Source organism: Octopus bimaculoides, chromosome 1 (assembly GCF_046866305.1).
Source record: "Octopus bimaculoides isolate indiv1 chromosome 1, ASM4686630v1, whole genome shotgun sequence".
Classification (NCBI taxonomy): domain Eukaryota; kingdom Metazoa; phylum Mollusca; class Cephalopoda; order Octopoda; family Octopodidae; genus Octopus; species Octopus bimaculoides.
In genome coordinates, this window is record NC_142928.1 from 25,215,168 (window position 1) to 25,240,167 (window position 25,000).

General features: G+C 38.4%; 1 protein-coding gene across 1 annotated transcript in view; it reads right to left on the minus strand.

Annotated features, from left to right (window-relative positions):
• LOC149137505 (uncharacterized) overlaps positions 1-20,892 on the minus strand; it is a 93,322-nt gene extending 72,430 nt beyond the window's left edge. Inside the window, exon 1 of the mRNA XM_089349611.1 lies at positions 20,621-20,892. Within this exon, the coding sequence (XP_089205737.1) occupies positions 20,621-20,720 (100 nt within the window). The 5' untranslated portion in view covers positions 20,721-20,892. The remainder of the gene's footprint in view (positions 1-20,620) is intronic.
• Between the last annotated feature and the right edge of the window lie 4,108 nt (positions 20,893-25,000).

The window sequence follows — 25,000 nt, forward strand, 5'->3', positions numbered from 1 at the left end:
AATTATAGATAGGAGTGGCTGTGTGGTAAGTAGCTGGCTTACCAGCCACATGGTTCCGGGTTCAGTCCCACTGCGTGGCACCTTGGGCAAGTGTCTTCTACTATAGCCTCGGGCCAACCAAAGCCTTGTGAGTGGATTTGGTAGATAGAAACTGAAAGAAGCCTGTCGTATATATGTATATATATATGTGTATGTGTGTGTATATGTTTGTGTCTGTGTTTGTCCCCACAACATTGCTTGACAACCGATGCTGGTGTGCTTACGTCCCCATAACATAGCGGTTCGGCAAAAAGAGACCAATAGAATAAGTACTAGGCTTACAAAAAATAAGTCCTGGGGTCAATTTGCTCGACTAAAGGCGGTGCTCCAGCATGGCCACCGTCAAATGTACACAAAGTCATAGTGAAATTGGTTAATTAATATCTAATTGCTTACATAAAGAGAAGTCTGGAAAGATCTTAGACAAACTATTATTATTATTATTGTTATTATTATTATTATTATTATTATTATTATTATTATTATCGTTCCCTATACCTGTCATCAGCATCCATAACATTATAACTGTCATTTTAAACATCACCACCGCAATCGTCCCAACACCATAGCTAATTATTATCATCATCATCACTGTTACACCACCACCACCACCACCACCATCATTATCATCATCACCACCATCATCATAACTTTATAACTGTTCTTTTCAACATCCTTTTGATCATCACCATCAGCAACATCATATCTAATCGTCACTACCACCACCACCACCACATCATCATTACCGCCGCTGCCACCACCACCATCATCATCATCATCATCATCATCATCAAGCTAAAATCTAAAGCATATACATTACATACTTCCTTCTTCCAGCCACCACTTCCATCCACCCCTACCGCCACCACCACCAACAACAACATATAATTCCTCAAAGTAATAACATTTTGAAATATTTATAATTACTATTATGTTCTGCTGCAGTCAGAAATAGTATGAACTTAAGACAGGCATAAGAAAAACAACAACAACAACAACAGTAACAACAATAACAACAACAATTTAATAACTTCTAGGCTTAATTAACTCTGAAGTTAGAGAGAACAGGCGTTGTGTATGGAAAAGCTTAGAAAATGTGGCAGTTGATAACAAGAGAGGAATTTTCTAGACTATATAGTCAAATAGATGGTGAAAGGGTGGGGGTGGGGTAATGTCAGGACTGAAAGCAGAAGTGGTTCTGATGCTTGGAAATTTAATATACATTACTCAACAGAGATGTGCCCCCACAAAAGCAAGCAGCAAGGTGCCAACAGCTAGTAAATATACCTGGCTGAAGGATACAACTGAAGAATCTGTTTAAACAAAAGAAAATGACTTCTGAACACACTCAGGACATGTGAATGTAATTTGGAAGACTTTGATCCTCATCTCAAGTACTTTGCGCCAGTCTCTGTTTCCTCTCTAAGCTACATTCATGATGGTAATGTAATGCAAATGTCTCATACGCCCCTCGGGGTTTTTATATGTGGATGCTGGGTTCCAGTGGAGGCGCAATGGCCCAGTGGCTAAGGCAGCGGACTCGCGGTTATAGGATCGTGGTTTCGATTCCCAGACCGGGTGTTGTGAGTGTTTATTGAGCGAAAACACCTAAAGCTCCACGAGGCTCTGGCAGGGGATGGTGGTGAACCCTGCTGTACTCTTTCACCACAACTTTCTCTCACTCTTACTTCCTGTTTCTGCTGTGCCTGTAATTCAAAGGGCCAGCCTTGTCACACTGTGTCACGCTGAATATCTCTGAGAACTTAGTTAAGGGTACACGTGTCTGTGGAATGCTCAGCCACTTGCACGTTAATTTCACGAGCAGGCTGTTCCGTTGATCGGATCAACTGGAACCCTCAACGTCGTAAGCGACGGAGTGCCAACAAAGCTGGGTTCCAAATTAACAGTGTTGAAAAGGATGAGAGAGAAAGAGGTACTTGGATAAAGCAGTTGGTCTATCACAATTAATATTTCCAGATGAATAGGTACCAACAATGCACTAATTAGGGGTGATTTTATACATCACTCCACTTAAATGCCACCACCTGGCCCTTCAGTGCTTTTAATGGAGAACACTCAATTTTGAGGACCAGGTCCTCAATCTGAGAATAACCTTCTCCCTTCCTCCTATCTGTCTTAAGGGCACCGAAAAAAAAAAGGTCAATGAACCCAGCCAGCCCTTTCTCCTCCTTGCCACTGTACCACCACCATTACTACTATCTTAGATCAACTTTCCATACTGTTATGGATTGTTTGATCATCAATCATATTCTGGTCAAATCTTTTTTAGAATTACTGCCCACCACCTAGATGAGTCACATGACATCTTGCTCATACACCCCACCACTTCTTCTTTGGTACGGTACCTACAGCTGATAACCTTCCTGACACCAACTTAACGGAAAGCACTGACTGTACTTTTATCATGGTACCCAGCACTAAGTAGATCATAGGCATTAACCTACCTCTCCTGAATTAAGGACCAATGCTTTGGGAGTGAATGGGAACTGTGTGGAAGCCTAGTGCATATATACTGGGTGAGTCAAAATTAATGTATTGGAAATTTCAATAATAATAATGATAATATTTTTTTTATTTATGTGCCCTTTTAAAGCCTGCCCAGGCTCATGGGCCCAGTTTCCCGGTTCCTATGGTGTATGTATTCCCCCCCCCCCCCAGCTGGACGGGACGCCAGTCCATCGCAATGTTACTCAAGAAACAGGAAGAAAGAGTGAGAGAAAGTTGGGGCGAAAGAGTACAACAGGAGTCACCACCATCCCCTGCCGGAGCCTCATGAAGCTTTAGGTGTTTTCGCTCAATAAACACAGACAACACCCGGTCTGGGAATCGAAACCGCGATCCTCCGACCACGAGTCCGCTGCCCTAACCACTGGGCCATTGTGCCTCCGCAATAATGATAATAACATATAGATAAATTGTCAAATGCTTTAGTGCATCCTGTATGTGTGTGATATATATTTAGAGAGTGAGAGAGAGGAGAGAGGAGAGAGAGAGGAGAGAGAGAGAAAGAGGAGAGAGAGAGAGAGAAAGGAGAGAGAGGAGAGAGAGAGAGGAGAGAGAGAGAGAGAGAGAGGAGAGAGAGAGAGAGAGAGGAGAGAGAGAGAGAGAGGAGAGAGAGAGGAGAGAGAGAGAGAGAGAGATGTGTTTGCGTGTGTCTATGTTTCACATTTGTCAGACACACTCACTACTACTTGGCAATTGGTGTTGGTTTGTTTGGATCCCCAAGACTGAGCAGTTCAGCAAAAGAGACCAACAAAGTAAGTACCCAACTTAAAAAAAAGAAAGAAAAACATAAGCTACAGTCCAATGACTGAAATAAGTAAAAACTAATAATAATAATAATAATAATAATAATAATAATAAAAGAGGGAAACTGATAAGACAAATGTACCCAACTCATTACAACATGAAAAGGCAGTCATGTAACTAAAGAAGAGGTTGATAGTCGTATGCATTCAGATACATTACATAAGAATTACCAAGTGAGCAGTTCCACAGCAGGGTGTGCATTCTGATAAGTCAATAATACATCACCTCGCGCAAGCAAAAGAGGAACCCTCTACATGGGCACGCAACTTGCTAGAAATAGCAGCCAAAAACTCCCACAAAATCACATCTTAATGAAATCCTAATTATGTATATGTCAGTATGTGTTTGTATGTAATAATTTCATTTGGGTTTTAACCCCAGGAGTTTACCCCCATTGATCTCTCGTCCACGGGTACAGCTTATCAGACTGACAGTAATTCGGAGATTATCAAATGGCAAATGATTTTTATGCATAATTCTCAAGAGCTGAACTCGGTGTATGTCTCCATATATTATTGTATAAATATAGCGATATTCGTGAAATTGATATCAGATGAAACAATTGTAAATTGATGCATTAAAACAACCTGCTCACCCCATTCCTCTTGTTTATAATTGTGTGTGTGTGAGTGTGTGCGTGTATGTCTGTGTATGTACATACATACATACATACATATATATATATATATATATATATATATATATATATATATCATCATCATCATCATCGTCATCGTTTAACGTCCGCTTTCCATGCTAGCATGGGTTGGACGATTTGACTGAGGACTGGTGAACCAGATGGCTGCACCAGGCTCCAATCTGATTTGGCAGAGTCTCTGCAGCAGGATGCCCTTCTTAACGCCAACCACTGAGAGTGTAGTGGGTGCTTTTACGTGTCACCCGCACGAAGGTCAGTCAAGCGGTACTGGCAACGGCCACACTCAAAATCGTGTATTTTATGTGCCACCCTCACAAGAGGCAGTCCAGGGGCACTGGCAACGATCTCACTCAAAAATCCTACGAAGGCCAGTCAGGCGGTACTGGCAACGGCCACGCTCAAAATGGTGTATTTTATGTGCCATATATATATATATATATATATAATATAATTCAATAATAGGATAACATCTTTGTAAGAATTTATCAAGTAGTTAGCATAAAAAAAGCCTCATAAGGGAAAAATCCATCATTTATTCCCTATAAATATATTTATTAATTTATATAAGGGCATTCTTGTATAGTAATGCCCTTATATAAATTAATATATATATATATAATATATATATACACACATACAATTAACCCTTTCGTTGCTGTATTTATTTTGAGATGCTCTGTGTTTCTTTTAATTACCTTAAATATAACAAAGAATTTAGTAAGAATAACTTAGTTATCATTCAGCTAGTGTTAGGAACATAAATTGTGACTAAGGTTTGGTGGAAGATTTTAATTCTAAACTTATGAAAACAAGACATTTGTACTCAGAGCCAGAGCCAGTTTCAGCTGGGTTGGTAACAAAAGGGTTAGACAGCAAGAGGGCAGTTGTTAACATGTTGGACAAAATGCCTAGCAGCAGTTCTTCTGAGTTCAAGCCCTGTTAAGGTCAATATTGCCTTTCATCTTTTTTTTTTGGGGGGGGGGGGGGTCAGTAAAATAAATTACCAGCGAAGCACTGGGGTTGATGTAATGGACTACTTACTTCCCTTAAAGTTGCTGGCATTGTGCCAGAATTTGAAACCGTATAATACATATATATATATATGTGTATACATACATATATATATATATAATTATTACAATTAAAAGGGTAAAGGTTTATCAATTTATTAATTTATTAATAAATTAACAATTAATAATTTTTACTAAGCCCTTCGGTATGTAAACACCATTATCGGTGGAGAACTTATTTAAAAGTTCTTATACATTTATAAACATAATTAAGGGATCAGCAAACAGTTGCTTCACCACATACCGAAGTTCAGAAATAGCAGCTAAAAAGCTGAGACTCCAACAGATATATATATATACTCTTGGAGTGGTTGGCATTAGGAAAGGCATCCAGCTGTAGAAACTCTGCCAAATCAGATTGGAGCCTGGTGTAGCCATCGGGTTTCACCAGTCCTCAGTCAAATCATCCAACCCATGCTAGCATGGAAAGCAGACGTTAAACGATGATGATGATGATATATGTATAATACATATATATATATATATGTATATATATATATATATATACATACACACATACACATGTTTGTGTTATTGCCTATGTACATGCGTGTGTGTGTGTGTTTGTGGTGTCTTTATAAATATGCGATTGTTCTTTCAAGCTTCCTCTTCGCCAACCTATGAGAGTTCCAATGGCAAAATGCCTAAATTAAGTAGTAGTTACCCAAGATCACACCAAACTGTTTTCTAGTTTTCTGCTTTTCTGCAAACATAAACAGTAAACACTGCTTTGATGTTATAATAGGATTTCTTTAGTTTCAAAAACCAAGAAGAGAAAATATAAGTTACAAAACTACTACAATGGCTAAAGATGCCAAACCAGTCAGGAAAAAAAACAGTGGACTACTAACCCACTGGCTATGGCTTTTGATATTGTATATTATCTCAGACATTTTTCAATTGTATCTTTTAATAATATACATTAATTACTAGATGTCTACATTGCTCTAACAATAACAGAATTTCTAAAATAGGTACCATGAGGTGGTACAGCCCATAGAAAATTTATCCCAATAGGTGCAAAAGTGGAGGTGCATGGCTTAATGGTTAGGGTGTTGGACTCATGATTGTAAGATTGTGGTTTCAATTCCTGGACCGGGTAATGTGTTGTGTTCTTGAGCAAAACACTTCATTTCACATTACTCCAGTTCACACAGCTGGACGGTATGCAGCCATGCATACCGTCCTCTGCTCTCCACACGACCAATGTTATCCAGAGGAAAGACAAAGACCGATACAGCTTGGCACCAGTGACATTGCAACTCATCTCTGCAGCCGAGAGAACTAGAACAACATGAAATAAATATATACATATTTATATGTACACACACATATATGTATATATATATATACACATAGTGCAGTCCAGGAATCAAACTCACTACCTCATGATTGTGAACCCGATGATTGAACCACTCAGCCATATATATATATATATATATATATATATATACAGATAGATAGATAGATAAATAAATAGATAGATAGATAGATATACGCATATATATATATATATATATATATATATATATATATACACACACACACACATATACGCATGCATATGTATCTATCTCTATATATACATGCATATATTTGTGTGTGTGTGTGCATGTGTGCGTGCTTGATTGTTGTTAGCAAGTGTCACCAACATAAAAGCAGTGTCATTTCCAATCTTCTGAAAGATTATGTCTGCTCTTGGGGAAATATTACCATACTTAGAAACAGGTGAGGGTTGGCCACACAAATGGCATTCAGCCGTAGAAAGTCTACCTCAACAAACTCTATCCAACCCACCCAAGCAAGGAAAAGCAGACACTAAAACAATGATGATGATATATAATAGATATTCTTGGGTGGATGACTTAATTCACTGACCTTTTAAACCTTTTTGATATCAATCCACTTAAAAATGCCCCTAGTCTTCTGGTGCAAATTCCTCCACTTTAAAAAATTGAAATTTATCTCCAATACTCTTTTACTCTTTTACTTGTTTCAGTCATTTGACTGCAGCCATGCTGGAGCACTGCCTTTTAGTCGAGCAAATCGACCCCAGGACTTATTCTTTGTAAGCCTAGTACTTATTCTATCGCTCTCTTTTGCCGAACCGCTAAGTTACAGGGACGTAAACACACGAGCATCAGTTGTCAAGCGATGTTGGGGGGACAGACACAGACACACATATATATATACCCATACATATATACAACGGGCTTCTTTCAGTTTCCGTCTACCAAATCCACTCACAAGGCTTTGGTCAGCCCGAGGCTATAGTAGAAGACACTTGCCAAAGGTGCCACGCAGTGGGACTGAACCCAGAACCATGTGGTTGGTAAGCAAGCTACTCACCACAGGGCCACTCCTGCGCCTATTTTAATTTATGGTCCAAACTCTACTTTCAATAATGGCAAACTTACTTTACTAAATTCTTCTTTATTTTTTTAATAAACTGAAACATAGACAGGATAAAAGCTGTCATATGACCCTAAGAGTGCCTTCAGCAGATTACATACACACAGATGGAAGAATTCAGTTCAACCCTCCAGGCTGAGGATAATTTCCTCCTTTCTTCCCTCCCATCAGGCATAGTAGCCCTGGAAAGAGTCATGGGAGAAGTCCTTTCTTCTTTGAATAAGCAACAACAAAGAGCATCTCCCGGCTCCTCGTTTCCCTTCTAGTTCAGACTTAATGAGGCTTAAACCAAATGTCACCCACATCAAAAACAAAATATGAGCCCATGAGGATGAGTTATGTTTCTCTAGTCTCTTGTTGTTTAACCCTTGGTGTGGCATACGATCAAAGAGGTATTTCTACTTTGACATTCACAACTGTTTTTTTTTTTTATCTCTCTTTACTCTTTTACTTGTTTCAGTCATTTGACTGCAGCCATGCTGGAGCACCGCCTTTAGTCGAACAAATCGATCACAGGACTTATTCTTTGTAAGCCTAGTACTTATTCTATCAGCCTCTTTAGCCAAACCGCTAAGTTACAGGGATGTTAACACACCAACATTGGTTGTCAAGTGATGGTGAGAGGACAAATACAGACACACACATATAAACATATACATATATACATAGGACAGGCTTCTTTCAATTTCCATCTACCAAATCCACTCACAAGGCAGTGCCATGCAGTGGGACTGAAACTTGGACCATGTGGTTGGGAAGCAAGCTTCTTACCACATTGTTAAAATATTTTGTGTATTGTAGAAGTATAACCAATTTATAGCAAATAAATTTTAACAAAATCCTACATGGCCCCCCTAAAGATTATAAGGGCCCGGGTTGAGAACCACTAGACTATAGCGTTTGCAAGGGCTTTGAAGATTTGTAAAAGGAAAAGAGAAAAGAGACCATGATACATGGGGCATAGCTCATCACAAAGGGCTTTTGCATAATGAACATCTCTTCCAATTTCACACACACAACTTGGAGGAAGTCAACCGTAGATTATGCTAGAATGCTCACCCATGGTCCCACATAGAGGGAGCAAACCTGGAAGTAATTGATTGCAAAGTTTGAAGTCTTAACCACATGGCCATTCCAAGGCCCACATGGTGAGATCTGACCTCACTGTTTCCTCTCTTTCTCACATCTATTTTTGTTTTACTATGCCAGAGGTACCTCCCATAATTAAGGTACATGGCACTCACTCAATAAAAGTAAGCTATGAGGAATAGCAAACAAAATAAGGAGGGGAAAAAATATACAAATGCAAAGAACGAATATAAAAATTTAAAAAAAAAGATTCAGAAAGCAAAAGATATCCAAAAGACAAAGGTAAAAACACACTTTTATTGTAAGATAAGAAGAGGGGTGGGACAAAAAGATGAGGGTTAAAGAGAAGGGCTGGCAGGGTAGGGGAAGAAAGAAAGAAAGAAAGAAAGAAAGAGAGAGAGAAGAAAAAAAACTGTAGATAGGATCTCCAACAGCAGGCTGCTAACATTGCATGAGCAACAGAAGCAATGGAGGAGGAGGAGAAGGAAGAGGAGGCAGTAAAGATAGTGGTAGCAATGGTAATGATGACGATGATAAAGATGATGGCGAAGGTGGTGATGATGATGGTGATGATGATGGTGATGGTGATGATGATGATGGTGATGATGATGATGATGGTGATGATGATGATGATGGTGGTGATGATGATGATGGTGATGATGACGATAGTGATGATGGTGATGCTGATGATGATGGTGATGGTGATGATGATGATGATGATGATGATACATATGTGGACACGTTTCATTAACAGTGTCGGAAGTATAAATTACAAAGTCAAACTTCTTGCCTCTCCTCCTACTGCCACCACCACCACCACCACCACCGCATACCCCGATATCATATATAAATAGAGAGAGATGTATGAAATGCATGCATATGCCTACATACACACAACATACACACTCTCACACACACACACACACACATGCATGCCATCACACACACATATACATACCTGCACATGTTCATTTATACATGAGAATGAGAAGCTGTTTTGCAACTAGTCGTTAGGTTTCTCCTGTTGTGCATTGTGTTAATAACATCGACAAGTGCAGTGAACTCACCATAAACACAGACGCAGTGAGAATTTCAACAACACATAAATTAACTGTTATGTAAACACCATCATCATTAACATCAGCAGCAGCATCATAATCCTGTTTTTATTTCCCTTGCATCGCTTACAGTGCCGAGTTATAAGCTGGCGGTTAGACACAAACACACACACACACACCTGTGTTCGCTATATGTGTTTGTGCTGCCGTGCGTTGTCTCTTTGCCCAGGTATGGGGAAGTATTACCTTTCTTGGAAAGGGCTGGTGACAGGGGAAAGGTATCCAGCTGTAGAAAATCCACCTGAATGAACTCTGCCTGACCCATGCAAGTATTGAAAATTGGACATATAAAAGGTTGGGTAAAAAGAAAAAGAAAAGGGCCATGGGTTAAGAAATTTGCTTTGCAATTATTTGGTTCTGGGTTCAGTTTTCGCTAATGTCCATTCAAAGGCTTTGAGTTAAATCAATGCCTTTTTAAAGTGGGATTTGATAGACAGAAAGAGCAATGCCAAAACTTCAACCAACCCATGTTCAATTTCTCCCAGGGGATAGATCGAGGGCAAGAGCAAATCACCTCTGTATGGTACCAGGAAACGCCACCAGGAATCAAAGTCGCAGCAGTAGTAGTTGAATAGGCTAAACCATCACTCGCATGTGTGATCTGGTAGCTTGTACCATGCTTTCAAAAAGTGTTTTAGGTGCCTGCATAGTCATAAGCAAATTTAGACACCGTCTCAGACATCCTACCTTTGAAGCTAGTAGAACATCATCAAGCATATGAGAGCTGGAGGGAGAGAAAAAACTGCACTAGCACCAGAGAGGTACTCATTTCTAGGCTGAGTAGAATGGAGCTGCATTTTCACATGGTATTGGGTTATCCCATAAATAAGATATTTTTTATACTTCTTTTATTTTTCAAAATTAAGATAAACAGAGTTCTTTTTTAAACTAAAATATACTCTTCTTCATTTTCTACAATGCTCTTCCCTCTATCTCGTAGACTTGCAAGGCCCCTCTTCCAAAATTCACTTGTCTGTGATGAAAAATACTCCTCCAGTACTGTTCAGACCTCATCTACAGAATTCATATTTTTTCCATACAAAACATTCAAACTGCTCCAGGTTTTGGAATGTCATCCTCACTGTATGTGACCGAGTATTATCCTGATGGAAGAACACCTTTCATCTTGAAACCAAACATGGTCATTTTTCTTCTGGAGCAGACTTGAATGACCAAATTGAAGTTTCTCTGCTAGTTCCTGAAGAGATACGATGGCATGTTGTTCCACCAGTGTTTGCAGGATGTCCTCAACAAGCTCTACAGATCTTCCAGGACAAGGTTCGTTTTCTAGGCTGTAGTTCCAGCTCAGAATTTCTGGAACAGCCGTTAACACTGGCTTACGCTTATTGTCCAATCTCCCTACACTGCATTAATATTCCTCACACTTTCCATTGTGTTGTTGCCTTTATTGGACTCATAGAGCAAAATATGCTGAATATGCTCCTCTGTCACTTCCATTATAGCTTTGAAAAAAATAACTTAAAATCAAACTGCACTCTTCAAAAATTTGCACTAAGAATAAGTACAAGGTAAATTTACTACCTGCTTTTATAGCAAGTTAATGCGGGTAGTTTATTCTGTCACCCTCCAAACTTTTAGTTCAGGCAATTGAAAAAAAACTGCATTATTTATGTGATGACCCAATATTAGTAGATACACCCACAAAGACAAAAAGGGATCAAAGGTCCTTCTCAAAGTTCATATGGCCAGTTTCCTAGATTCTGTGGCATATAAATTACCCCATTGGATGGGCTGCCAGTCTATTGCAGGATAACTCATTTCTGTCAGCTGAGTAGACTGTAACAACTTCACCCAGTCCAGGAATCAAAACCAGAATCTCACAATCATGAGTGCAGCAACCTAACTACAAAGCCACATGCCTCCACAGACACCCATATACACTCTCATACTTGCATGTAAGTCTACATGTTTTTACATGTGGTGTACAATGCTTATTTTAGTTATTAGCAAAACTGAATATTCGGAAAGACATTCACACGCATAAATATAAAATTACACCGCAATTACGTGTGTACAGTAACTATTCTTTATAATGGATTTTTCATATGTCTTTATTATTCATGTGTTTTTGTTTGCTGTATTCAAGAATACATTGTATACAAATACGCAAAAAGAAAATATGTCTATTCTTTAGAAGATCCTACTTGAGAAGCTGTATATTATTATGTACACAAGTCTCTCTCTCTCTACATAATGTACATTTCAATCAACATTTGTAATGTGCTCATTATATATATATATATATATATATATATAATATATACGTACATACATACATACAAACATAGACAGACAGATAAATATATATATTATGCAGATGAGGCAAATTGAAGTTCTTGTCACTCATGACTGAGCTAATAACCTACAGAGAGTGTGTATGTATGCATATATACCTATGTGTGCGCACACACACCTGTATGTGTGTTTACATACATACATACACCCATACACTAGGATTTACCTTAAGTACCTATACATATATTTTAGCTCTCAATTTTGGAATTGACAGTTATACCGATCCTCGAACTGGATGGCACTGCATCATACCAAAGATCCCGTCTTTCCCATCTAAAATAAAGACACAGTACTGCAATAGTCTGGGTTTCAAGAGCCAGCAATTGTTCAGCATCCTGCCAGGCAACTTTAGAGATCTACATGGTGTTGGTGTGGAAGTTCTCGCGGAACGTCTGGACAGGTTTCTGTCTGAGATACCAGATGAAACCACATCGTGGAAGGAGAGGCGCATAGAAACTTCAATATAAACTTGTGTTTATCCTTATTTCTCCAACATTTGCTCAGAAGCTCATAATTGGTAACACTACTCAGTATAGAAGTTGAACAAAAACTATACAGAAGCAGACCAGATTATGAAAATTTATGTGAAGCGCTCAGCATAGCAGTAGCAATCATACATCCATTTGTATGAGTGGCTGTATAGGCACAGGAGTGGCCGTATAGGCGTAGGAGTGGCCGTATAGGCGTAGGAGTGGCTGTGTGGAAAGTAGCTTGCTTACCAAAACATGGTTCCGGGTTCAGTCCCACTGCGTGGCACCTTGGACAAGTGTCTTCTACTATAGACTCGGACCGACCAAAGCCTTGAGTGGATTTGGTAGACAGAAACTGAAAGAAGCCCATTGTATATATGTGTATGTATATATATATATATATGTGTGTGTGTGTGTGTGTGTGTGTGTGTATATGTTTGTGTCTGTGTTTGTCCCTGCCAACATCGTTTGACAACCGAAAAAGAGACCGATAGAATAAGTACTAGGTTTACAAAGAATAAGTCCTGAGGTCGATTTGCTTGACTAAAGGCGATGCTCCAGGATGGCCACAGTCAAATGACTCAAACAAGTAAAAGAGTAATATATATATATATATATATATATATATATATATATATACACACACACACATGCAGGAAATAGACACCTTTAATTTTCAAAATTTCTGATCTAAGCGTCTTCGTATGTTTTCAGCGGTGTAGAATTTACAATGTAATTATTCTTTTCCATTCCAGGCATTCCACGTGCCATTATATTAAACATCTGCGAAGAGTAACCATGTCAGGCACAAAAAAATTCAGCCCAACTGTCAGATTTTCAAAGAGGTCGTATTGTTGGGTAATCTGAGGCTGGTCGTAGCCAGTGAAAAATTGCCGAAAATCTTCAAATTCCTCTTGCTACTGTTAATAGAATCATAGTGCAATTCAAAAGCCAAGGAAAAGAATCAACAGATTCTTGTCCCGGCCAACCTGGGCCTTCGGAAAGGAAGCTTCGCTGTTTGAAGAAAATTGTGGAAAACAAACTCCATTTGAAGGCTTCTGACATTGCAAAACAGCTAGAAGTTAGTCCAAGAACGTGTGTTACATATCTGCATAAGCTTGGGTATTATGGACGAGCAGCTAGAAGAAAACCTCTCCTTCGACCAATTAATATCAAATAAAAGATTTTGAAAATTAAAGGTGTCTATTTACTTCCTGCATGTCTGTGTATATATACATACATGCATATGTGGGTACAGGACATCACCAATGGTGCAAATAACATGAAATAGGTAAACAAGAGTGAATAAACACACACGCAGATAGACTGATATATATGTATACATACACTCATACACACACATGCATGCTAAGTCATTCCAGCCATGACTATCCTGCCTGTATATTTTTCTGTTTTTATTTATTTGGAAAATTTTTTATTCTTCCAAGAATTATTCAAGGAGAACAACATTATCCAAATTATCCTACCCTTAGCTACAACGATATTGTTATGTATGATATCAGTGAGATTTAACTGCTATTTCAAGCCGGTCAATCAAACTGTACACCTTCCGTCACCGGCTCATTCAAATGGAACAAGTTGTTTAGTTACGACAACACCCTGATCAAACAAGACTTACAATCAAACGTTGCCCTATACACATGATAGGTAGCCCTTTCTATACTAGAAACCAATAATATTCCATCCAGGTGTCAAACATATACATGTATATATATATATATATATATATATATGCATAAACATATATTTATAGGCATAAGAGTGGCTGTGTGGTAAGTAGTTTGTTTATCAACCAGATGGACAAGTGTCTTCTACTATCGCCTCTGGCTGACCAAAGCCTTGTGAGTGGATTTGGTAGACGGAAACTGAAAGAAGCCCGTCGTATGTATGTATGTATATATATATATAGTTCAAAAACACAATAACAAAAAAACAAAAAAACAACAAAGTGAGGACGTGATATGGATAGTATTATTGGACGCTCAGGAAAGGAAAGAGAGAGTGTATGACGTTTCGGGCGTAGCCCTTCGTCGGAAAGATGGAAAGTTCGGAGAATGGAAGAACGGAGAAAGAGGAAAATGGTACCGATGCCCACGAGGTTACATGATGAAAAATATATATATATATATATATATATATATATATATATATATATATATATATGTGTGTGTGTGTGTGTGTGTGTATATATATATATATATGTATGTATGTATATGTTTGCGTGTCTGTGTTTATCCCCCCAGCAACGCTTGACAACCGACGCTGGTGTGTTTACATCACTGTATCTTAGCAGTTCGGCAAAAGAGACCGATAGAATAAGTACTAGGCTTACAAAGAATAAGTACTGGAGTCGATTTGCTCGACTAAAGAAGGTGCTCCAGCATGGCCGCAGTCAAATGACTGAAACAAGTAAAAGCATAAAGTGGCACGTAAAAAGCACGATCCGAACGTGATCGATGCCAGGTCCACCTGACTGGCTCCTGTGCCGGTGGCACCTAAAAGGCACCATCTGAACATGACCAATGCCAGTGCCTACTGACTGGCTCCCAAGCTGGTGGCACATAAAAAGCACCATCCGAACGTGGTCGATGCAGGGCCGCTTGGCTGGCTCCTGTACCAGTGGCACATAAAAAGTTCCTACGACACTATCAGAGTGGTTGGCATTAGGAAGGGCATCCTGCCATAGAAACATTGTCAGATCAGATTGGAGCCTGGTGCAGCCACTGGCTCTCCAGACCTCAGTCAAACCATCCAACTCATGCCAGCACGGAAAACGGACATTAAACGATGATGATGATGATACATATATACATACATACATACATACACACACACATGATGGTTATCAAACCAAAGATATCAAATGCAGAAATCAAGGATTGCAATCCATGCTCTGCATGACTGACAAAGTCACTGTCATCGGCATACATAGGTCTTTCGTTAGTTGGGTGGATACCTGTCTCTTAAATTTCATCCTTCTTACATTGAAGACACGTCCTGTAATATATCTTACAAATATCTATAATATTTATTTTGACATTAGAGAGCCTTGTTAAGAAGGTGATAAATGTTCTGCCCAATGACTGTGAATGGAAACAATATCGGTCAAGAATGATTGACCATCTACAGTTCTTAGACTCACTATTGAAGAGGATTTTGGACCATTCGTTTCATTAATGTAAGAGGATTTTTGATTTGGTGTCCTTGCAAGCCTCCACGTTTTGTTCTTAACCTGCCACCATTGCTGCTAAATATTTCTCAAAGCATTGTACCAGGAATCAGTGTCTTGGTATTATTTATATCAGTGTTATAAAATAATGATATACACTGTTGTTGTTGGCACTCCGTCGCTTACGACGTCAAGGGTTCCAGTTGATTCAATCAACGGAACAGCCTGAGCACTCCACAGACACGTGTACCCTTAACGTAGTTCTCGGGGATATTCAGCGTGACACAGTGTGACAAAGCTGACTCTTTGAATTACAGGCACAACAGAAACAGGAAGTAAGAGTGAGAGAAAGTTGTGGTGGAAGAGTACAGCAGGGTTCGCCACCATCCCCTGCCGGAGCCTTGTGGAGCTTTAGGTGTTTTCACTCAATAAACACTCACAACGCTCGGTCTGGGAATCGAAACCGCAATCCTATGACCGCGAGTCCGCTGCCCTAACCACTGGGCCATTGCGCCTCCACTATGATATACACTAAATATAAAATAATAATCTAAAACATCATCATCATCATCATCATCATCATTTGACTTCCATTTTCTATGCTGGCATGAGTTGGACGGTTTGACTGAAAACTGGTAAGCTGGAGAGCTGCACTAGGTTCCAGTCTGATTTGGCACGATTTCCACAGCTGGATGCCCTTCCTAACACCAACCACTCCAAGAGTGTAGCGTTTACTTTTTATGTGCCACCAACACGGGTGCCAGTTATGTAACACGGGCATCGGCCACGACTAGGATCTCACTTGGCTTAACAGGCACGGCATATCACTAAAGGTGTCGGTCACTTGTCACTGCTCCTGTGAGGCTCAACGTTCGAATGCCGGGAGCTGGCATTGGGTGCCAGTTACACAACAATGCCATCAGCCAAGACTACGATCTCACTTGGCTTGACAAGTCTTCTTTTACTATGTATATAAATATAATAAAGTGGAGGCGCAATGGCCCAGTGGTTAGGGCAGCGGACTCGCGGTCATAGGATCGCGGTTTCGATTCCTAGACCGGGCGTTGCGAGTGTTTATTGAGCGAAAACATCTAAAGCTCCACGAGGCTCCGGCAGGGGATGGTGGCGAACCCTGCTGTACTCTTTCACCACAACTTTCTCTCACTCTTTCTTCCTGTAATTCAAAGGGTCAGCCTTGTCACACTGTGTCACGCTGAATATCCCCGAGAACTACGTTAAGGGTACACGAGTCTGTGGAGTGCTCAGCCACTTGCACGTTAATTTCACGAACAGTGGTCGAATCAACTGGAACCCTCGACGTCGTAAGCGACGGAGTGCCAACAAAATATAATAAAAATGAAAAAAAAAGTATACATTTCACACATACTTATGTACATATTCATATACACACACATATATATGTATACATACGTATGCTACACATATACATAAATACAATGTACATACACACACATGTATATCATGCAAATAAATCTATTTCAATGCTTGAACTATATAACCTTGCTTTATAACAAGGCCATGACCTCCGGTCCAAAACAAGAGAAAAGCAGAAGAAAAAAAATGTAAAAACGATTACACAATAACAACATTATGTAATTAGGCCAGCGAGCGATATAGATAGAGGCAAATAAATTATATATATAAAAGAAATAAGAAAAAAAATACCTAATATGTAAAGATGATATTCTTGTGAGTATTTATTTACAGAAGAGTCGCTTAAATTCAATAGAAACAGTGATAATTAGATATCCCCTCTCGCCAGTTTTGTAACGTATGTTGGTTAGCATAAAGATGACGAAAACAAACTTGGTGAGAATGTAAATAAACAGTGTTTTGTTGTATTTCTGTATACAATGAGGTTAATTCAATAGAACTGAATTAAAAAGAGAAAAGAGACAATCTGTTTCGTGAATCATAATTACAGTCGAGGCCGGCCGACCGACCGACCCACCACTGTTGTCGAAATGGTTGAAAGTATCAGGCGCATCCAGCTATTATTATTATTATAACTACTACTGCTGCTACTACTACTACCACAACCACCACCACCACCATCATCATCATCGTTATTACAAAGAAAGCTCTTGCTGACTCTGAAAGGGCATCAACATGTAGAACTATAAAAGCGCGCGCGCATACACACAAAGACATACATACACAAACATATATATACATTATATACTATATTATATTACATACATACATACGGACAGTTTGACAAGAGCTGACAAGACAGAGGGCTGCACGGAGCTCTGTCTGTATTGTTTCTATAGCTGGATGCCATTCCTAAAGCCAACCACTTTACATACACATACATATATTCTTTAATTCTCTTATTTGTTTCAGTCCTCTGACTGCGACCATGCTGGAGCACCGCCTTTTAGTTGGACAAAGCGACCTCAGGACTTATTCTTTGTAAGCCTAGTACTTATTCTATCGGTCTCTTGTGTCAAGCCACTAAGTTACGGGGACATAAACACACCAATATCGGTTGTTAAGCAATGGTGGGAGACAAACATAGACACAGATACAAACATACAAAAATATATATATATATATTTGTTTTGCAAGGTGAGACACACATAAGAAAGAAGGAAACAAAGGACCACTGATGAGGTCACAGAAGTGTGACGAAAGAACTCTGGCCGAAATAAGATTAAGATTAATGTAATATAAAGCTGAAGCAAATTAACACCAAATATACAGTGCGTGTGTTTTTATTGGCTAAACTGGCAATATGACCATCCCCAAGTACAACAACATATATATATATATATATATATATATATATGTGTGTGTGTGTGTGTGTGTGTGTGTGTGTGTGTATACGACAGGCTTCCTTCAATTTCCGTCTACCAAATCCACCCATAAGGCTTTGGTCGACTCAAGGCTGTAGCAGATGACACATGTCCAAGGTGCCACGCAGTGGGACTGATCTCAAAACGTGGTTGGGAAGCAAGCCTCTTACCACACAGCCACTTTTGCGCCTATATATATATATATATATATATATATATATATATATATATATATATATATACACACACACACAGAGTGAGAGAGAGATAGATGTATACATACATACACACACAGATACATACATAGATAGACAGGCTTCTTTCAGTTTCTAAAAATTCATAAAGAAAGAAAAAAAGCACAGTTAAGCTCAGCAAGATTTGAGCACAGAACGTTAAAGGATGTACCTGAGAAAAAAAAAAGGAAGAAAGAAACACATGAAGGTCTTTAAATCCTTCTCTCTATAATCTCATCTACTGAAAGCCCTTCTGAGATTGGGACAATGCCACAACATGGGGAGTGGTGAGGTAGTGGAATAATATAGATGATTGCATGAACCTCGGTACAGAATTAATCCCGTGTTTTCTCAAATCCTTATAAGAAAGAAGGCCGAGTTAGTTCTCGATGAAATTTAAAATCAAAACACTGGCTACACAATTAGATATCACAACATATCTCTGTGTGATGCTTTACTGGTTCCATCAGCCACTGCCCTCCTATGATCCCACCATCACCACCATCATGACAAATTGTAACTATCTACCCAAGTGAGAGATTACTATTATTTTGAGGTTTCTATGCTGTTTGTTTGTAACAAACTGGATTTTGCTAGTTAAAATAAATTTATATGCACGGGTGTGTGTATACAGGCATGTGTATGTGTGTGTGTATTGATAATTAAGATACACATACGCTTTGTAAGACGCATCTCAATTAATCTAAAAGCAAGGGATTTTTCATTGAAAGCATTGGATAAAAGAATTAATTAGCGCTATTACATATGCATGCCTGTGTAGATAATAGATACACATGTGCTTCACATTTCCCCAAGTCAATTAATCTAAAAACAAAGTACTTTTCAATAGAAACGCATAAGTGTTCCACAATAAACAAAGCAATTAATACAAAAATAAGGTACTTTAGGTTGCAAGTATTCATCAAAAATTAAAATAAAAATTAAAACTATGACAACAATATTTACAAGCAAATTCAACAGAAGGGAACAATCTGAAACTATAAACCCAAGGGATGGAGAACCCAAATAGAAAAGCCCAAAAGAATATTGTTCATTGAGTTTGTGGCAAACATTTTGCACAGAATTTCTCCTATCAGCATTTTCAAAATGTGTGGCTGATCCTGTGTTGTAAAGCCTACCAGCTATAATAATAATGGTGATTTCAAATTGTGGAACAAGGCCTGCAATTTCAAAGGAGGGGTTGGGTTAATTATATCAACCCCAGTACTCAACTAGTACTTATTTTATAGACCCCAAAAGGATGAAAGGCAAAAATCAAGCTAGGTAGAATTTGAACTCAGAACAAGAAGACAAACAAAAATATCACTAAGCATTTTTTGCCTGGTGTGCTAACAATCCAGCCAGCTTGCTGCCTTTACTATCAGCTATAATATTACTTGATACACTCTCATACATCGAAGCTGACAGAGGAATCCACACACACACACACTTTGTCTCTCTCTCTCTATCTTTAGCAGAAGACACTTGCCCAAGTGTACCATGCAGTGGGAATGAACTCAAAACCATGTGGTTGGGAAGAAAAACTTCTTACCACACAACCACCACATATGTATGTGTGAATTTTGGGCCACTCTGAATATATATCATCATCATCATCATCATCATCGTTTAACGTCCGCTTTCCATGCTAGCATGGGTTGGACGATTTGACTGAGGACTGGTGAAACCGGATTGCAACACCAGGCTCCAATCTAATTTGGCAAAGTTTCTACAGCTGGATGCCCTTCCTAACGCCAACCACTCAGAGAGTATATATATATATTAATATATATATATATATATATATATATAAGTATTACAGCTATGTAATGGGTACAAAGATATGTATCACAGCAAAATCAAAGACATTACTTACCGAATACCGAAGCAAACGCCAGTAAAGAGACCAAGGTAGGGTTTAATAAGCACACCGTTAACAAACTCGTTAAAGTTGGGTGGCCTATAATGGGCCACATAGTTCATTGGTGGTTCTTTGAAGGTATATTTTTTTCTTTTTGATTTTTGTTCTTATTTGTTTCTTTCTTTACAATGTTGACTCCAGTGGAACCACGGTTACGAGTGGTTGCCTGGAAAGTTCAGTAGATAGGTAGGTATTAAGTCCAAATTTCAACAAATAAATTGAGTAACTGCAAAAAGAAAAAAGAAAAAAATAGAATTATGTCTTAAATATAGAATTATCTCTTAAATATAGAACTGTAAAAATAGAATTTACGGAAAAGTTGCAACGACAAAAAAAAAAAAAAAAAATGCAGATTTTTATAAAGAGTAAAAATGAAGAATATGGCAACATTGACACCTTTTCAAAGATTATTTATTGTGTGTATGTGCGTTAAATTAATGTTATCACAAAACTACTTAAAGAATACAATAGATTATTTTTAGTTGGGATAACTCAAAAATTGAAGTCCCATTCAACTCGAATTTTATTACATACATACATGTCATCATCATTGAACATCCATGTTCCATGTGGCATGGGTTGGACATTTTGACAAGGAACCAATAGATTCAAGGACTGCATCATACTACAATGTCTGCTTTGGCATGGTTTCTACAGCTGGGTGTCTTTTCTAACGCCAACCACTTTACAGAGTGTACTGAGTGCTTTTTACTTGGCACTAGCACCAGTGCTTTTCATGTGGCACTAGTACCAGTGGGTTTTTTTTCTTTTATGTGACACCAGCATCAGTATCACTACACAAAAATTACAGAAATCCTGCAGTCACTTAGCAGCTAGATTATATTATATCACATATTTATTGGACTATACATACAGAGGACCAGAAGCAAGTTTATTCCTCCAATATTTAGTCACAAAAGTTTCAATACACACTAATATATGGATACAAATTTTATTCATTGACTTTTGGGATTTCGTTTGGTATATTTGATTCTGCAGATAATTTGTTTTCCCGTTCAATTAACCATGGTGTGTGCATATATGCTAAGATAGTCAAAAGGGTTATTTGTTGAACACGAATTCACAGAATAAAAGCAATCGGTCACGTGGTTTCACAAGCATCATGTGCCTTCCCCAGGTTTCAATTTTATCACCATGTTGACACAATTACAGAACATTAACCTCATCAGCCATTATATTTATTATACATCAGGTACAGCTATTTATGAGTTTCATATGAAAAATTTGCATAGTATAAATTTTAATTGATTCTTGATTCAACATATAAATTTTATCTTCCCCCAATTATTATTCACGCTGTGATCAAGAGTTACAACCGATTAAATCAATGGCAAGCAGACCCACAAGCAGAATAAAAGGGGAAAAAATGGTAGTTCCTACAGATTCTACTCCATTACTGGCACTGCACTAAGAATTCATGTTCATTTTCAATGCACCAGTTCACCAAGACTAAAATAAGTTGTTGTTGTTTAGCTTTAGGCAGAGAGCGCTGATCAAAGATATTCTAGCCTTGACTAACCAAATCTCTTCAGTTTATCAGGAACTAAATTATCTAACGTGTCCTTCTCCAAACATTTTTCAAAATGGTATGTTGTGTGTGTGTGTTTGTGTGATCTGAGGGACAATCTGACTGCTAAATCTAGTAGACCAAGGAACCATGCAGTGGTTCCCCTCACTGGCTAAATTCCAAGGAGTGATAACGCTTTTAACAGTTGAATTGTTGGTTTTTCACAGTTCAAGGTAAATTCTCTTTCAGACTGAAAACAAAATGGAAATACAAATCTAGTTATTCCTTCAATTTGTATGATCTGAGGGACATCTGACTGCTAAATCTAGTAGACCAAGTAACCATGCAGTGGTTCCCCACACTGGCTAAATTCCAAGGAGTGTTAACGCTTTTAACAGTTGAATTGTTGGCTTTTCACTGTTCAAAGGTAAATATTCTCTTTCAGACTGAAAACAAAATGGAAACAAATCTAGTTATTCCTTCAATTAAACAGTACAGGAAGGCAAAATACTGTTGTTATTGTTTTAATGTTGTTGCTTAGTTCAAAATCAGTCCTAATTAAGGTTTATGATTAAAAGGATTCCAACCAGGGCCACCCTATATTATTTATCTAGAGATATACTGTCTAATATATAAAGCTTTTCTTTTTAATGACAATAGCATGTGAGTTGAGGGATATTTGACTGCTGTTTCTGGCTAAATGAGTAACCAAGTACATGCTCCCTCTTTGGGTTACTCCCATTCTTCCCCACCCCCCTCCTACCCCATAAATATAAGGTCTTCAATCACAGTTGCATAGGGGAGTGGGGGAATGAGGCATGGCTGACATGGTGAATTAAGGGGTAAAGCAGTTCTGAAAATGTACAGGCAAATACCTTCACCTTAAGTTGCCACATACATTACACACTTTAACATTGATAGTAATGGTGGTGGTAGTGGTGGAAGAAGAAGAAGAAGACGTAGTAGTAGTAGTAGTAGTAGTAGTAGTAGTAGTAGTAGTAGTAGTAGTAGTAGTAGTAGTGGAAGAAGGAAAAGAAGTGGTGGTGGTGGTCGTGGTGGTGGTAATAGTAGTAGTAGTAGAGGAAGAAGGAAAAGAAGTGGTGGTGGTGGTCGTGGTGGTGGTAGTAGTAGTAGTAGAGGAAGAAGAGGTGGTGGTGGTAGTAGTAGTAGTAGTAGAAGAAGAAGAAGAAGAAGAAGAAAGACAAACAAATGAACAAAAACTCAAGCAACAGAAGGAACATAATACAACTAACCTAAACCGGAACAAAAAAAAAATGCTAGCAGATAATAACATAATATGGAAGATTACAGAGTGAAAAAAAAAATAAATAAATAAATAAATAAAAGAGCCTAGAATAAATAATGGCGAAAAGCTAAGTCAGTTAGTGACACAACAAACAACATACTATATAATAAAACTCTGCTGTCAGGTCTTCTTTTTAGACTGCAAACTACTTAACTCATTGTTTTATCCACTGTGACCTGCCCTTCATTTCAACTACAAACACACACCAAAACATATGCTTGTTATGCTTCCAAAACGCAATCTTTGATACAATAACAACGAGACTTGCTAATATATAAATAGTATTAATATCAATGTAAACAGCTTAGAAAATTGTTAGAATTATTTAATGAAAGCTAGCTTAATAATATTACTGACTGTTACTTATATTTAGTTAATGAATTTAATTACTTAAGTATTTTATGGAATTTTTCTTAAAGCTTGCTCTAGATAAAAATAGATAAAGAAATAAATATATAAATACAAGTTAACATTTAGGAATCTCTGTTAAGCAGTACGTTACCCATACAGCACATTTTCATAGGTCCACTTTCATAGGTTTTTAATAGTGACTATGGTATGTACAGCTATCGACATGTAAAGACCTCCCTTGACCATGGGAGTGCACCTAGAAAGTTCCCCTCCAAGGTGCAAGTCCGGGCAAGGTTGTTAATGACCAGCAGTCGCCCAAGCATACCAGCTTCCCCTCTCAATGCCACTGATGTGACCCAAGGGAAAAGCTGATACAGCTTGGCACCAGTGACATCACAACTCATTTCTTGTAAGCCTAGTACTCATTCTATCGGTCCCTTTTGCCGAACCATTAAGTTACGGGGACGTAAACACAGACACACAAACATACACACACACACACACATGTGTGTATATATATATATATATATATATATATATACATACACATACATATATACAACGGGCTTCTTTCAGTTTCCGTGTACCAAATCCACTCACAAGGCTTTGGTTGGCCTGAGGCTATAGTAGAAGACACTTGCCCAAGGTGCTACACATGTGGTTGGTAAGCAAGCTACATACCACACAGCCGCTCCTGCGCTTATCAAACTGGAGCAATATGAAATAAAATGTCTTTTTAAGAACACAACACACAACCTGGTCTGGGAATCGAACTCACTACCTTATCATTGTGAGCTCGACACTAACCACTGAGCTATGTACCTTCACATCAATATATAGCTAATACATCAATGACCTAACAATAGTGTATTGGCAAGACTGCAGTATTTCCTTATGGACTTCTATATTCTGAGTTCATATCTTACTAAGGCCAACATTACCTCTCACCTCACTAGGGTCACTCATTATAAAGTACCAATCAAGTACTGGAGGAAAGGGGGCCTGAGGGTCTTGTGCATTAACACATAATGAATCAGTTTGAAATTAAAGGGATTCCTTGGTCTTTATAAACGAAATACCCCTAATTTGAAACCAGTTCAATAAGCATCAATACACGAAACTCTCGGCCCCTGAATCACTGTGCAACTTT